General features: G+C 52.2%; 1 protein-coding gene across 6 annotated transcripts in view; it reads left to right on the plus strand.

Annotated features, from left to right (window-relative positions):
• The window catches only part of entpd1 (ectonucleoside triphosphate diphosphohydrolase 1), a 301,969-nt gene that overhangs the window by 277,042 nt on the left and 7,609 nt on the right, over positions 1–17,318 (plus strand). For all 6 annotated transcript variants that reach the window (XM_072479775.1, XM_072479779.1, XM_072479780.1 and 3 more), the window contains 4 exons: positions 1,815–2,024; positions 2,819–3,076; positions 12,621–12,731; positions 14,261–14,395. In XM_072479775.1, the coding sequence (XP_072335876.1) occupies positions 1,815–2,024; positions 2,819–3,076; positions 12,621–12,731; positions 14,261–14,395 (714 nt within the window). The remainder of the gene's footprint in view (positions 1–1,814; positions 2,025–2,818; positions 3,077–12,620; positions 12,732–14,260; positions 14,396–17,318) is intronic.

Consider the following 17,318-nt stretch of genomic DNA (forward strand, 5'->3'; position numbering starts at 1 on the left):
TCAACTGACACTTGAAAGCCTCCCACATGTCAGATGTTGATTTGCCCTCAAACATCCGCCCCTAATCTATGTTCTTCAGTTCCCGCCTAATATTGTTATAATTAGCCTTCCCCCAATTTAGCACATTCAACCTAGGTCCACGCTTATCCTTGTCCACCAACACTTTAAAACTTACTGAATTGTGGTCACTGTTCCCGAAATGCTCCCCTACTGACACTTCTACCACCTGGCCGGGATCATTCCCCAATACCAGGTCCAGTACCGCCCCTTCCCTAGTTGGACTTTCTACATATTGTTTTAAGAAGCCCTCCTGGATGCTCCTTACAAACTCTGCCCCGTCCAAGCCCCTGGCACTAAGTGAGTCCCAGTCAATATTGGGGAAGTTGAAGTCTCCCATCACCACAACCCTGTTGTTTCTACTCTTTTCCAAAATCTGTCTACCTGTAAACTCCTCTATCTACCGCTAGCTGTTGGGAGGCCAGTAGTAAACCCCCAACATTGTGACTGCAACCTTCTTATTCCTGATCTCTCCCCATATAACCTCACTGCCCTCTGAGGTGTCCTCCCGCAGTACAGCTGTGATATTCTCCCTAACCAGTAGCGCAACTCCGCCTCCCCTTTTACATCCCCCTCTATCCCACCTAAAACAGATAAAGCTTGGAACGTTTAGTTGCCAATCCTGCCCTTCCCTCAACCAGGTCTCTGTAATGGCAACAACATCATAGTTCCAAGTACTAATCCAAGCTCTAAGTTCATCTGCCTTACCTGTTATACTTCTTGCATTAAAACATATGCACTTCAGTCCACCAGACCCGCTGTGTTCAGCAACTTCTCCCTGTCTGCTCTTCTTCAGAGCAATACTGACCCTATTCCCTAGTTCTCCCTCAGTGTTTTCACCTTCTGTCCTATTGCTCTGGTACCCCCCCTCCCCCCCCCCTGCCACGTGACTCCAATCTTCCTGGTTCCCGGTGACAGATCCCGCTTCCCAGTTACAGATCACAGTTCCAGATCCTGGTTCCCAGTTCCAGATCCCGGTTCCAGATCCCGGTTCCAGGTCCCGGTTCCAGGTCCCGGTTCCAGATCCTGGTTCCCGGTTCCAGGTCCCGGTTCCAGGTCCCGGTTCCAGGTCCCGGTTCCAGGTCCCGGTTCCCGGTCCCGGTTCCAGATCCCGGTTCCAGATCCCGATTCCAGGTCCCGGTTCCAGATCCGTCTTCAGATCCTGGTTCCAAGTCCCTGTTAGCCCCGGTGCTCCCGCCCGGCGGGAACCCGCTATCAGGCTCTGCTGGCATCAGGTCTGACCCCGCCCCAGCTGATTTAGTGTGGGCGAGTAATTGGCTGTGAGGGAGAGTGAGTGAATGTGTGCAGCGGAGGGGCTTGTGAGGTGCGGTGTGTATCGGGGGAGAGGTGTGTGTGGGAGGGTGTTTCGGATGGTGAGTGGTAAAGAGTGAGGGGGTATAAGTGTGGGGGGTCTTGGGGTGTCGGTGTGGGAAGTGAGGGGGCTAAGGAGGTGATGAGGGGGTGTGGATGTGGGAATGTCGGGGGGGGGGTGAGTGTGGGTGGCGGGTTGGGGGGGTTGAGGGAGGTGAGGGGCGATGCGGGAGGGGTGGGGATGTGGGTGGCGGGTTGAGGGAGGTGAGGGGCGATGTGGGAGGGGTGGGGATGTGGGTGGTGGGTTGGGGGGGTTGAGGGAGGTGAGGGGCGATGTGGGAGGGGTGGGGATGTGTGGGTGGCGGGTTGGGAGGGGGTTGGTGATTGATGAGCTTGTTGGGATTGGAGTTTTGATGCTGCCTGGTGTGTTTTTCTGTCTTTGTTAGGACCAAGATGGTGGAAATCGCCCCACAGTCGGAGCTTTGGATCTGGGAGGAGCCTCCACACAAATCACATTCATTCCTGACGGGAAAATTGAATCAGTTGCAAGTTCTCTTCACTTCCGTCTGTACGGCAAGAGTTACAACATGTACACTCACAGCTACCTGTGTTATGGAAAGGATCAAGCTCTCAAAATGCTCCTGGGACAACTGAATGTAAGAATGGAATGAGGGTCGAATGAGAGTAAAGAGACTCTGGGTGTACACCAGACCCTCGGGGGGTGTATGTCAGACCCTCAGGGGGTGTACACCAGACCCTCGGGGGGAGGGGGGGGGAGGGGGGTGCCAGACCCTCGGGGGGTGAACACCAGACCCTCAGGGGGTGTACACTAGACCCTCGGGGTGTACGCACTGCTGTTTTCAGGCTTGTGTACCAGTTTCTGCAAGTTGGTGCTATTTATAAGCAGGACAGGATATTATTAAAACGGCCCCAACAATTCAGCACTTGGCTCCATTTCTGCACACACTCCGTTTGTTTCTTTCCACAAAGGTATAATTTTTTTTTGAAGAAACTTGGGGGGTGGGGAGGGGGGGGGGGTGGCTGGGGGGGCGGGGAGGACAGGCAGCATGGTAGCACAGTGGTTAGCACTGTTGCTTCACAGCGCCAGGTCCCGGGTTCGATTCCCGGCTTGGGTCACTGTCTGTGCGGAGTCTGCACGTTCTCCCTGTGTCTGCGTGGGTTTCCTCCGGGTGCTCTGGTTTCCTCCCACAAGTCCCGAAAGACGCGCTGTTAGGTGAATTGGACATTCTGAATTCTCCCTGTGTGCCAGAACAGGCTCCGGAATGTGGCGACTAGGGGCTTTTCACAGTAACTTCATTGCAGTGTTAATGTAGGCCTACTTGTGACAATAATAAAGATTATTATTATTCTTATCGACCCTCCGATGGGTGGGGGTGCACAAGCTGGGTATGAAACACCTTCAGTAAATTTTCTTTTTGTTCTTTTCCAGGTGACTAATGATGGGAGCATGTGGAATCCCTGCTTCAACAGCGGTTACTCACAGGTCATCAATCTCACAACCTTCTTTAACACTCCGTGCACATCTGGACCACAGACAACAACTCACCAAACAGTGACACTGAACGGCACAGGGGACTCGGCCCAATGCAGTAACTACGTCAAAACAATCTTCAACGACTCTCCTTGTGACTGGAGCAGTTGCTCATTTGATGGGATTTACCAGCCCCCAGTCCAGGGGAAATTTGCAGTAAGTATTGTAAACTCCCACATTCTAAACTGTGACACGCTCCATAGATTATCATAGAATTTACAGTGCAGAAGGAGGCCATTCGGCCCATCGAGTCTGCACCGGATCTTGGAAAGAGCACCCTACCCAAGGTCAACACCTCCACCCTATCCCCATAACCCAGTAACCCTACCCAACACTAAGGGCAATTTTGGACACTAAGGGCAATTTATCATGGCCAATCCACCTAACCTGCACATCTTTGGACTGTGGGAGGAAACCGGAGCACTCGGAGGAAACCCACGCACACACGGGGAAGATGTGCAGACTCCGCACAGACAGTGACCCCCAATACATACTACCACAGTGACCCAAGCTGGAATCGAACCTGGGACCCTGGAGCTGTGAAGCAATTGTGCTAACCACAATGCTACCGTGCTGTCCAGTACACTGTCTCCACAGCAAAGAACAAAGAAAAGTACAGCACTGGGTCCGTATCCCTCTATTCCCATCCTATTCATGTATTTGTCAAGATGCCCCTTAAATGTCACTATCGTCCCTGCTTCCACCACCTCCTCCGGCAGCGAATTCCAGGCACCCACTACCCTCTGCGTAAAAAACTGGCCTCTTACATCTTCTCTAAACCTTGCCCCTCGCACCTTAAACCTATGCCCCCTAGTAATTGACCCCTCTACCCTGGGGAAAAGCCTCTGACTATCCACTCTGTCTATGCCCCTCATAATTTTGTAGACCTCTATCAGGTCGCCCCTCAACCTCCGTCGTTCCAGTGAGAACAAACCGAGTTTATTCAACCGCTCCTCATAGCTAATGCCCTCCATACCAGGCAACATTGTGGTAAATCTCTTCTGCACCCTCTCTAAAGCCTCCACATCCTTCTGGTAGTGTGGCGAACAGAATTGAACACAATACTCCAAATGTGGCCTAACTAAGGTTCTATACAGCTGCAACATGACTTGCCAATTCTTATACTCAATGCCCCGGCCAATGAAGGCAAGCATGCCGTATGCCTTCTTGACTACCTTCTCCACCTGTGTTGCCCCTATCAGTGACCTGTGGACCTGTACACCTAGATCTCTGTGACTTTCAATACTCTTGAGGGTTCTACCATTCACTGTATATTCCCTACCTGCATTAGACCTTCCAAAATGCATTACCTCACATTTGTCCGGATTAAACTCCATCTGCCATCTCTCCGCCCAAGTCTCCAAACGATCAAAATCCTGCTGTATCCTCTGACAGTCCTCATCGCTATCCGCAATTCCACCAACCTTTGTGTCGTCTGCAAACTTACTAATCAGACCAGTTACATTTTCCTCCAAATCATTTATATATACTACAAAGAGCAAAGGTCCCAGCACTGATCCTTGCGGAACACCACTAGTCACAGCCCTCCAATTAGAAAAGCAGCCTTCCATTGCTACTCTCTGCCTTCTATGACCTAGCCAGTTCTGTATTCACCTTGCCAGCTCACCCCTGATCCCATGTGACTTCACCTTTTGTACCAGTCAACCATGAGGGACCTTGTCAAAGGCCTTACTGAAGTCCATATAGACAATATCCACTGCCCTACCTGCATCAATCATCTTTGTGACCTCTTCGAAAAACTCTATCAAGTTCCCCTTCACAAAACCATGCTGCCTCTCACTAATACGTCCATTTACTTCCAAATGGGAGTAGATCCTGTCTCGAAGAATTCTCTCCAGTAATTTCCCTACCACTGACGTAAGGCTCACCAGCCTGTAGTTCCCTGGATTATCCTTGCTACCCTTCTTAAACAAAGGAACAACATTGGCTATTCTCCAGTCCTCCGGGACATCACCTGAAGACAGTGAGGATCCAAAGATTTCTGTCAAGGCCTCAGCAATTTCCTCTCTAGCCTCCTTCAATATTCTGGGGTAGATCCCATCAGGCCCTGGGGACTTATCTACCTTAATATTTTACAAGACTCCCAACACCTCGTCTTTTTGGATCTCAATGTGACCCAGGCTATCTACACACCCTTCTCCAGATTCAACATCCACCAATTCCTTCTCTTTGGTGAATGCTGATGCAAAGTATTCATTTAGTCCCTCGCCCATTTCCTCTGGTTCCACAAATAGATTCCCTTGCCTATCTTTCAGTGGGCCAACCCTTTCCCTGGCTACCCTCTTGATTTTTACATACGTGTATAAAGCCTTGGGATTTTCCTTAACCCTATTTGCCAATGACTTTTCATGACCCCTTCTAGCCCTCCTGACTCCTTGCTTAAGTTCCTTCCTACTTTCCTTATATTCCACACAGGCTTTGTCTGTTCCCAGCCTTTTAGCCCTGACAAATGCCTCCTTTTTCTTTTTCACGAGGCCTACAATATCTCTTGTTAACCAAGGTTCCTGAAATTTGCCATATTTATCCTTCTTCCTCAGAGGAACATGCCAATCCTGAATTCCTTTCAACTGACACTTGAAAGCCTCCCACATGTCAGATGTTGATTTACCCTCAAACATCCGCCCCTAATCTAGGTTCTTCAGTTCCCGCCTATAATTGTTATCATTAGCCTTCCCCCAATTTAGCAGATTCACCCTAGGACCACTCTTATCCTTGTTGATCAGCACTTTTAAACTTACTGAATTGTGGTCACTGTTCCCGAAATGCTCCCCTACTGAAACTTCTACCACCTGGCCGGGCTCATTCCCCAATACCAGATCCAGTACAGACCCTTCCCTAGTTGCACTGTCTACATATTGTTTTAAGAAGCCCTCCTGGATGCTCCTTACAAACTCTGCCCCGTCTAAGCCCCTGGCACTAAGTGAGTCCCAGTCAATATTGGGGAAGTTGAAGTCTCCCATCACAATAACCCTGTTGTTTTTACTCTTTTCCAAAATCTGTCTACCTATCTGCTCCTCTACCTCCCGCTGGCTGTTGGGAGGCCTGTAGTAAACCCCCAACATTGTGACTGCAACCTTCTTATTCCTGATCTCTACCCATATAGCCTCACTGCCCTCTGAGGTGTCCTCCCGCAGTACAGCTGTGATATTCTCCCTAACCAGTAGCGCAACTCCGCCACCTCTTTTACATCCCCCTCTATCCCGCCTGAAACATCTAAATCCTGGAACGTTTAGCTGCCCTTCCCTCAACCAGGTCTCTGTAATGGCAACAACATCATAGTTCCAAGTACTAATCCAAGCTCTAAGTTCATCTGCCTTACCCGTAATACTTCTTGCATTAAAACATATGCACTTCAGGCCACCAGACCCGCTGTGTTCAGCAACTTCTCCCTGTCTGCTCTGCCTCAGAGCCATACTGTCCCTATTCCCTAGTTCTCCCTCAATGCTCTCACCTTCTGACCTATTGCTCCCGTGCCCACCCCCCTGCCATACTAGTTTAAACCCTCCCGTGTGACACTAGCAAACCTCGCGGCCAGGATATTTATGCCTCTCCAGTTTAGATGCAACACGTCCTTCTTATATAGGTCACACCTGCCCCAGAAGAGCTCCCAGTGGTCCAGATAACGGAAACCCTCCCTCCTATACCAGCTGTTTAGCCACGTGTTTAGCTGCTCTATCTTCCTATTTCTAGCCTCACTGGCACGTGGCACAGGGAGTAATCCCGAGATTACAACCCTCGAGGTCCTGTCTTTTAACTTTCTGCCTAGCTCCCTGAACTCCTGCTGCAGGACCTCATGCCGCTTCCTGCCAATGTCATTTGTACCAATATGTACAACGACCTCTGCCTGTTTGCCCTCCCCCTTCAGGATGGCCTCTACCCGTTTGGAGACATCCTGGACCCTGGCACCAGGGAGGCAACATACCATCCTGGAGTTTCTTTCACGTCCACAGAAGCACCTATCTGTGCCCCTGACTATAGAGTCCCCTATGACTATTGCTCTTCTGCGCTTTGACCCTCCCTTCTGAACATCAGAGCCAGCCGTGGTGCCACTGCTCTGGCTGCTGCTGTTTTCCCCTGATAGGCTATCCCCCCCGACAGTATCCAAAGGGGTATACCTGTTCAACAGGGGGACAACCACAGGGGATTCCTGCACTGACTGCCTGCCCTTTCTGGTTGTCACCCATTTCTCTGCCTGCACCTTTGGTGTGTCCACATTTATATAACTGCGATCTATGACGCTTTCCGCCACCTGCATGCTCCTAAGCGCATCCAACTGCTGCTCCAACCGAACCATGAGGTCTGTGAGGAGCTCCATTTGGGTGCACTTTATGCAGATGAAGCCATCCGGAATGCTGGAAGCATTCCGGACCTGCCACATCTCACAGTCAGAGCACTGCACCCCTCTAACTGACATTGCATCAATTAATTAGTAAATTAAATTTAAAAGTTTTTTTAAAAAAGCTACTGTTAACAATATGTTTCCTAGCACTAGATTTCTACAATAAATTTGAAAGCTAAATACAGTACTCTCCGATCTCTGGCTTAGATACCCCTCTAAATTATAATTAAGTAATTATGTTTAATTCGTTTAACAATGCTTAATTTTTTTAATTTAGTGTAGATTCCCAAACAGCCAATCAGGTCACAGCTTTTCTGTGATGTCACTTCAGTCCCCGTCCCTCCCCCCACCCCCGCACACACACACACAATTTGAAACGGTAATTGATGTGTTGGGTACTCTGGATCTGTGGAGACTGCGTTTACCTTAGCAGTAACATAGACAGGCTACCAACACTTGTAATAGTACCACTCTATTTTATTGAACTAAGAGCTGTTAAACATACTTGCACTGTGGGTCGACACTATGTTAGATTGACTGAAGACCTATGCCTAACCTGACCAGCCTATACTGCGAGCACATGGTGGATGTTTGTGCTGCTGACTGTGGGCTCTGTCTGTCTCAGAGGCTGCATCCCGAATGAGTGGGAAAACTAGTGCCCTCTGTCTTTATAGTGACCGTGCCCTAACTGGTGATTGGCTGCTGTGTTGTGTGTGTTGATTGGTCTTGCAGTGTGTCAGTCAGTGTGTGTCTCTGCACCATCATATACTGATGTGTATATTATGACATCCCCCCTTTTCTAAAAAAAAATGTGCTTGTGGCAATAAATAACGTAGTATGCGAATGTTTCTAACTATGTGTGGCACATGCGAGCATATTTACAGGATTATGTACAGAAACTCTAAGATATTTACATTGGAAGGTGTCTAGTACAGATGGACAGTATGTAACACAAAATATAACTAGAACAACAGTATGTACAAACCAGTGAGTTAATCAAACAGGGTAACGAAACAATCAGTTCATGAGTTCAAAGAGTCCATGAATTCAGGCAGCTCATAAATTCAGTCTCTGAGGTGGGCGACGAATTCTTGACCAAAGGAGCATTTGGCCCTGTTGAGGCGGATACCATGCTCATGGATTGTCGGAAAACGCGTTGGAGGGGATCGATGTGCTCCTGCGGGGTGGTAGACCAGACGATTATGTCGTCCACATATACGCGAACCCCTTCGATACCTTCCATCATCTGCTCCATTATTCTGTGGAACACCTCCGATGCAGAGATGATGCCAAACGGCATCCGGTTGTAGCAAAACCGGCCAAACGGGGTGTTAAAGGTGCAGAGCTTCCGACTGGATGCGTCGAGTTGGATGTGCCAAAACCCCTTGGATGCGTCTAGCTTGCTGAAGAATTGGTGCGAGCCATCTCTCATAATATTGCGGTTGAGGTCCTTGGGATCAATACATATGCGCAATTCGCCGGATGGTTTTTTCACGCACACCATAGAGCTGACCCAGTCAGTCGGTTCTGTAACTTTCAAAATTACGCCCTGGTCCTGGAGGTCCTGCAGCTGCTGCTTGAGGCGGTCCTTGAGGGGAGCTGGTACCCTGCGAGGTGCGTGCACCACGGGCGTGGCATTTGGTTTTAACAAGATTTTATAAGTGTATGGGTGTGTGCCCATGCCCTCGAATACACCGTGGTATCGGGTGATGATGGCGTTCAGCTGTGTCCGAAAGTCAGCGTCCTAAGTTGCGGAAGCGTCAGCGGGTGACAGGGAGTGAACCCTTTGGACAAGGTTTAGAAGTTTGCATTCCTGAGCACCAAGCAGGGAGGCTTTAGTGGATCCCACTATTTCGAATGGCAGGTTAGCCTTTAATGACCGGTGCAACACCTCAAGCTGGCAAGAGCCACTGGCAGCAATGGCATTACCATTATAGTCCAGAAGCTGGCAGGCGGATGGCAGGATGGTCGGCTTGACATGGAGGCTTTCGAGGTCAGACCGTGCAATGAGGTTGCTGAAGCGCCGGTGTCCAGGCGGAATCGGATGCGGGATCAGTTGACCGTGAGGGTGGCACACCACTCATCGTCCGGATCAATGCTGAATGTTGGGAGAGACTTGCCTTTTGTCTTCTGTAGCACCTTGTGTTTGGTGGTGATGCCCACCCGAAATGGTGCTTTAGGGTCCTCGGTGTCAAGATCCGGAATCAAGTTGGAATCGGAATCGGTGACCGGATGGTTCGGACATCCCTGCGTGGCTGGTTGGAGCGATGAGAGGTAGTAGGTTGAGCAGACCTGCATAGGGCTGCATAGTGGCCAAGCTTGCCACATTGGAGATAGCGTCTGGATTTTGCAGGACATTGCCGCTTTAAGTGGGCGGAGCCACAGTTGCTGCACGCCGTGACATCACAACGTTCGGTACTCCACGCATGCGCGGTGCGGTCATACGTAGTGCGTGCCTGCGCAGTGCGGTCTTCGGCCTCGCCGTCCCCACGGTCAGTGCGCGCGCATGCGCGGGAGCCCGCGAAAAGCGTGCGAAATGGCCGCCCTCATCCAGGCTTAGGCCCTGGAGTTGTTTAATGGCTTGCACCCGCTCTGCCTCGTGGGGACCTTGCCGCACCGTTTCAGCCGCTTGAATGAGCAAGTACCGGTTAGTGGCGTGTCCATGCAGAACGCAGGTTTCGATGGCTATCGCAAGGGTGAGCTGTTTAACCTCGAGGAGCTGCTGGCGTAGGGGGTCCGATTGCACACCGAAAACGATCTGGTCACGGATCATCGAGTCGGAGGTGGAGCTGTAATTGCAGGACTGCGTGAGGATGTGAAGGTGGGTGAGGAAAGATCAAAAAGGTTCATCCTTACCCTGCAGACGCTATTGAAGGACATTGCGCTCAAAACTTTCATTTACCTCGATGTCACAGTGACTGTCGAATTTGAGCAGGACTGTCTTGAACTTGGACTTGTCTTCACCTTCAGCGAAAGTGAGAGAGTTGAAGATATGGATGGCGTGGTCCCCGGCCGATGAAAGGAAGAGAGCAATCTTCCTGGCATCTGAGGCAGCTTCCAGGTCTGTAGCTTCGAGGTATAGCTGGAATCGTTGTTTAAAGGTTTTCCAGTACGCACCGAGGTTGCCGGTGATGCGGAGCGGCGGGTGAGGGCGGACGCTGTCCATACTACCGGGTGGCTGATTGCTGGTCGAAGGCAGATCACTTGACGGTAGGTCTATTAAACTCTAACATCACATACTGGTACCATGATGTGTTGGGTACTCTGGATCTGTGGAGACTGAGTTTACCTTAGCAGTAACATCGACAGGCTACCTTCTTGACTACCGTATGCCTTCTTGACTACCTTCTCCACCTGTGTTGCCCCTTTCAGTGACCTGTGGACCTGTACACCTAGATCTCTCTGACTTTCAATACTCTTGAGGGTTCTACCATTCACTGTATATTCCCTACCTGCATTAGACCTTCCAAAATGCATTACCTCACATTTGTAAATATTTCATTATAGTATCTCATTACAATATCTCAGTACAATATCTTGTGACAATATCTCTTTACAATGTCTCATTATAATAAGACCATAAGACATAGGAGCGGAAGTAAGGCCATTCGGCCCATCGAGTCCACTCCACCATTCAATCATGGCTGATTTCAACTCCATTTACCCGCTCTCTCTCCATAGCCCTTAATTCCTCGAGAAATCAAGACTTTATCAACTTCTGTCTTAAAGACACTCAACGTCCCAGCCTCCACCGCCCTCTGTGGCAATGAATTCCACAGACCCACCACTCTCTGGCTGAAGAAATTTCTCCTCATCTCTGTTCTAAAGTGACTCCCTTTTATTCTAAGGCTGTGCCCCCAGGTCCTAGTCTCCCCTGCTAATGGAAACAACTTCCTTACATCCACCCTATCTAAGCCATTCATTATCTTGTAAGTTTCTATTAGATCTCCCCTCAACCTCCTAAACTCCAATGAATATAATCCCAGGATCCTCAGACGTTCATCGTATGTTAGGCCTACCATTCCTGGGATCATCCGTGTGAATCTCCGCTGGACCCGCTCCAGTGCCAGTATGTCCTTCCTGAGGTGTGGGGCCCAAAATTGCTCACAGTATTCTAAATGGGGCCTAACTAGTGCTTTATAAAGCTTCAGAAGTACATCCCTGCTTTTATATTCCAAGCCTCTTGAGATGAATGACAACATTGCATTTGCTTTCTTAATTAAGGACTCAACCTGCAAGCTTACCTTTAGAGAATCCTGGACTAGGACTCCCAAGTCCCTTTGCACTTCAGCATTATGAATTTTGTCACCGTTTAGAAAATAGTCCATGCCTCTATTCTTTTTTCCAAAGTGCAAGACCTCGCACTTGCCCACGTTGAATTTCATCAGCCATTTCTTGGACCACTCTCCTAAACTGTCTAAATCTTTCTGCAGCCTCCCCACCTCCTCAATATTACCTGCCCCTCCACCTATCTTTGTATCATCGGCAAACTTAGCCAGAATGCCCCCAGTCCCGTCACCTAGATCGTTAATATATAAAGAGAACAGCTGTGGCCCCAACACTGAACCCTGCGGGACACCACTCGTCACCGGTTGCCATTCCGAAAAAGAACAGATTCGCACAGCGAGTGATTAGGGTCTGGAATGCACTGTCTGTGAGGGTGGTGGAGACAGATTCAGTTGAACCTTGCAGGGAATTTAACTCTTATTTGATAAGGAGGAAGGTGCAAAATTACCGGGAAAAGGCAGGGTGATGACAGTAACTGAATGACCCATTTAGACAGTCTGCAGACACTATGGACCGAATGGCCGCCTTCTACAAAGAACAAAGAAATGTACAGCACAGGAACAGGCCCTTCGGCCCTCCAAGCCCGTGCCGACCATGCTGCCCGACTAAACGACAATCTTCTACACTTCCTGGGTCCGTATCCTTCTATTCCCATCCTATTCATGTATTTGTCAAGATGCCCCTTAAATGTCACTACCGTCCCTGCTTCCACCACCTCCTCCGGTAGCGAGTTCCAGGCACCCACTACCCTCTGCGTAAAAAACTTGCCTCGTACATCTACTCTAAACCTTGCCCCTCTCACCTTAAACCTATGCCCCCTAGTAATTGACCCCTCTACCCTGGGGAAAAGCCTCTGACTATCCACTCTGTCTATGCCCCTCATAATTTTGTATACCTCTATCAGGTCTACATTGTAACAATTCTGATTGTGTGAGAATTGCCAATGTTTCCGTGGTAGCTGTCACTGAAGAAGGTTGGTGTGGCCCAGGCCGATTGCTGTCTGACCAGAAGAAAAGCTTTTCTCATTAACCATTCCTGCTTCTGTTCACTCAGGCATTCTCCGCATTTTATTTTGTGATGAATTTTTTAAATGTGACGGAAGAAAGTGATTTTGATAAAGTGAAGAAATCAGTTGATTCGTTCTGTTCGAGGCCATGGAGTGAGGTAGGTGGGAACTGCCTGCCCAGTGGGGGACGTTTCTCCGACACATCCTGTTCCTGCAGCTCCAGAGTCAGTGCTCAGCCAGGGGTTCAGTCCGGGACAGGCACTGACTCCTCCTGCACACTGATTAGAGCTGCAACAGGAGACACATCCTCGCGGTGGAAGCGCCCCCTGCCCCCCATTACCCCCCGAGGTGGTTGGTGCTAGTGGAGGAAGCCTGCTATTGGCCGTCTTGCTGCCGTCAATCAGTTTTCCCATTTATCGCACCCTCGCAGCTGAGAAACCCGTGGATTGGGGGTCACCGGAAATTCACCGGAAATTGGGGGGGGGTCGGGAGCAGGATCCTGGTACACAGGGGGGGGGGGGGTCCGGGGCAGGATCCTGGTACCCTGGGGGGGGGGGTCCGGAGCAGAATCCTAGTACCCTGGGGGGGGGGGGTCCGGGGCAGGATCCTGGTACCCTGGGGGGGGGTCCGGGGCAGGATCCTGGTACACTGGGGGGGGGTCCGGGGCAGGATGCTGGTACACTGGGGGGTGGGGTCCGGGGCAGGATCCTAGTACCCTGGGGGGGGGTCCGGGGCAGGATCCTGGTACACTGGGGGGTGGGGTCCGGAGCAGGATCCTGGTACACTGGGGGGGGTGGGGGTCCAGGGCAGGATGCTGGTACACTGGGGGGGGGGGGGGGGGGTCCGGGGCAGGATCCTGGTACCCTGGGGGGGGGGGGGGGTCCGGGGCAGGATCCTGGTACCCTGGGGGGGGGGGGGGGGGTCCGGGGCAGGATCCTGGTACCCTGGGTGGGGGGGGGGTCCGGGTCAGGATCCTGGTCGCGTAGAGCGGCCAGTGACCGGCGCTGTGCCAATGGAGATTTGTGTGCCAGCGTCGGGGCGGCATGGCCCATTCGCGGGGATTGTCCGGCCCGGCCCAGGGCTGGGAGAACGGGGATTGTCTGGCCCGGCCCAGGGCTGGGAGAACGGGGATTGTCCGGCCCAGGGCTGGGAGAACGGGGATTGTCCGGCCCAGGGCTGGGAGAACGGGGATTGTCCGGCCCAGGGCTGGGAGAACGTGGATTGTCCGGCCCAGGGCTGGGAGAACGGGGATTGTCCGGCCCAGGGCTGGGAGAACGGGGATTGTCTGGCCCGGCCCAGGGCTGGGAGAACGGGGATTGTCCGGCCCAGGGCTGGGAGAACGGGGATTGTCCGGCCCGGCCCAGGGCTGGGAGAACGGGGATTGTCCGGCCCAGGGCTGGGAGAACGGGGATTGTCCAGCCCAGGGCTGGGAGAACGGGGATTGTCTGGCCCGGCCCAGGGCTGGGAGAACGGGGATTGTCCGGCCCGGCCCAGGGCTGGGAGAACGGGGATTGTCCGGCCCAGGGCTGGGAGAACGGGGATTGTCCGGCCCAGGGCTGGGAGAACGGGGATTGTCCGGCCCGGCCCAGGGCTGGGAGAACGGTGATTGTCCGGCCCGGCCCAGGGCTGGGAGAATCCCGCCCCACATGTCTCGCTTCTTTTTACAACATTAACTTATTCTTAACAGGTGCGTAGTTCGTTCTCAATTGAAGAACAATATCTGAGTGAATATTGCTTCGCTGGACATTACGTTCTCAGCCTTCTGCATCGCGGCTACAATTTCACCTCCAATAATTGGAATTCAATCAAGTTCATGCGAAAGGTTTGTATCCTGGCCAAATCTTCCATCCCTCCCTTGCCAGAGCTCAGTATAAATTAGACTAAAACCGAATTCCCAACTCCCCTTTCTTTGTCACTAAGACTGCCGACTTTCAGCTCTGTATTATTCAGAGGGTGTGGGGGGGAGAGTAGGGAGGGTGTCGGGGGAGAGTAGGGAGTGTGGGGGAGTGTAGGGAGTGTGTGGGGGAGAGTAGGGAGTGTGTGTGGGGAGAGTAGGGTGTGGGGGGAGAGTAGGGTGTGGGGGGAGAGTAGGGTGTGGGGGGAGAGTAGGGTGTGGGGGGAGAGTAGGGTGTGGGGGGAGAGTAGGGAGTGGGGGGAGAGTAGGGAGTGTGGGGGAGAGTAGGGAGTGTGTGGGAGAGAGTAGGGAGTGTGTGTGGGGGAGAGTAGGGAGTGTGTGTGGGGGAGAGTAGGGAGTGTGTGTGTGGGAGAGTAGGGAGTGTGTGTGTGGGAGAGTAGGGAGTGTGTGTGTGGGAGAGTAGGGAGTGTGTGTGTGGGAGAGTAGGGAGTGTGTGTGTGGGAGAGTAGGGAGTGTGTGTGTGGGAGAGTAGGGAGTGTGTGTGTGGGAGAGTAGGGAGTGTGTGTGTGGGAGAGTAGGGAGTGTGTGTGGGGGAGAGTAGGGAGTGTGGGGGAGAGTAGGGAGTGTGTGTGGGGGAGAGTAGGGAGTGTGGGGGAGAGTAGGGAGTGTGGGGGAGAGTAGGGAGTGTGGGGGAGAGTAGGGAGTATGGGGGAGAGTAGGGTGTGTGTGTGGGGGAGAGTAGGGTGTGTGTGTGGGGGAGAGTAGGGTGTGTGTGTGGGGGAGAGTAGGGAGTGTGTGTGGGGGAGAGTAGGGAGTGTGTGTGGGGGAGAGTAGGGAGTGTGGGGGAGAGTAGGGTGTGTGTGTGGGGGAGAGTAGGGAGTGTGTGTGGGGGAGAGTAGGGAGTGTGTGTGGGGGAGAGTAGGGAGTGTGTGTGGGGGAGAGTAGGGAGTGTGGGGGAGAGTAGGGAGTGTGGGGGAGAGTAGGGAGTGTGGGGGAGAGTAGGGAGTGTGGGGGAGAGTAGGGAGTGTGGGGGAGAGTAGGGAGTGTGTGTGGGGGAGAGTAGGGAGTGTGTGTGGGGGAGAGTAGGGAGTGTGTGTGGGGGAGAGTAGGGAGTGTGTGTGTGGGAGAGTAGGGAGTGTGTGTGGGGGAGAGTAGGGAGTGTGTGTGGGGGAGAGTAGGGAGTGTGTGTGGGGGAGAGTAGGGAGTGTGTGTGAGGGAGAGTAGGGAGTGTGTGTGTGGGGAGAGTAGGGAGTGTGTGTGTGGGGAGAGTAGGGAGTGTGTGTGGGGAGAGTAGGGAGTGTGTGTGGGGGAGAGTAGGGAGTGTGTGTGGGGGAGAGTAGGGAGTGTGTGTGGGGGAGAGTAGGGAGTGTGTGTGGGGGAGAGTAGGGAGTGTGTGTGGGGGAGAGTAGGGAGTGTGTGTGGGGGAGAGTAGGGAGTGTGTGTGGGGGAGAGTAGGGAGTGTGTGTGGCGGAGAGTAGGGAGTGTGTGTGGGGGAGAGTAGGGAGTGTGTGTGGGGGAGAGTAGGGAGTGTGTGTGGGGGAGAGTAGGGAGTGTGGGGGAGAGTAGGGAGTGTGGGGGAGAGTAGGGTGTGTGTGTGGGGGAGAGTAGGGAGTGTGTGTGGGGGAGAGTAGGGAGTGTGTGTGGGGGAGAGTAGGGTGTGTGTGTGGGGGAGAGTAGGGAGTGTGGGGGAGAGTAGGGAGTGTGTGTGGGGGAGAGTAGGGAGTGTGTGGGGGGGAGAGTAGGGAGTGTGTGGGGGGGAGAGTAGGGAGTGTGCGGGAGAGTAGGGTGTGTGTGGGAGAGTAGGGAGTGTGTGTGGGGGAGAGTAGGGAGTGTGTGTGGGGGAGAGTAGGGAGTGTGTGTGGGGGAGAGTAGGGAGTGTGTGTGGGGGAGAGTAGGGAGTGTGCGGGAGAGTAGGGTGTGTGGGGGAGAGTAGGGAGTGTGTGTGGGGGAGAGTAGGGAGTGTGTGTGGGGGAGAGTAGGGAGTGTGTGTAGAAACTAAGGCAAATTCGGATTCACCTTTTCACCTTACCCTGGATGCTGTGTCCATTTAGTTTCTTTATCAGTCTCCCAGGCGCGATCTTGCCAAAGGCTTTGCTGAAATCCATATAAACGACATCAACTACACTACTCTCATCTACACACCCGAAACGTACAAATTCAATCAGATTTGTTCATCTTGGGTATTTAACCATTGTTTGAATCTTCCAGTGGCTTTCCCTGTTCTCCCTATAATGGTCACATCCTCCATTGACTAGCTCCTTCTGGTGCGTATATTACCCCAATACCAACATTCGGCAATTACCCTTGGGCGTGGCCTCTTCTGTGCATCGTCATCACTTTGTCTATCATCATCCAGCCCCTTAGCTGTCATATCCTGCTCCTCAAACCCGTCAAACATCTGGATATGTGAGAATGCAGAGTGCCCATCACCTTCTACTCAAAGACCATGAGAAATAGGAACAGAAGGAGGCCATTCGGCCCCTCGAGCCTGCTCCTCCATTCAATAGGATCACGGCTGGTCCAACGTTCCTCGCATCCGCGTTCCTGCCGTTTCCCCGATTTCCTGACTGATCAGGAATCTATCTCATCCATAAATCTACACACGGGCTCTGCCCCCCCCCCCCCCCCAACTCTCTGTGACGGGGAGTCCCAAAGATTCACACCCCCCTGAGAGAATAAATTCCTCCTCATCTCAGTCTGAAACTGGCTCCCCTTCACTCTGAGACTCTGCCCTTTGGTCCGAGAACCTCCCATGAGGGAAACATCCTCCCAGCATTTACCCTCTCGGCCCCTGAACAATCCAGATGTTTCAGTGTGATCACCTCTCATTCTTCTAAATTCCACTGAGTAGAATCCCAACCTGTTTAACCTTTGCTCACAAGACAATCCC

This window comes from Scyliorhinus torazame, chromosome 16, assembly GCF_047496885.1.
Source record: "Scyliorhinus torazame isolate Kashiwa2021f chromosome 16, sScyTor2.1, whole genome shotgun sequence".
In the NCBI taxonomy this organism is placed as follows: domain Eukaryota; kingdom Metazoa; phylum Chordata; class Chondrichthyes; order Carcharhiniformes; family Scyliorhinidae; genus Scyliorhinus; species Scyliorhinus torazame.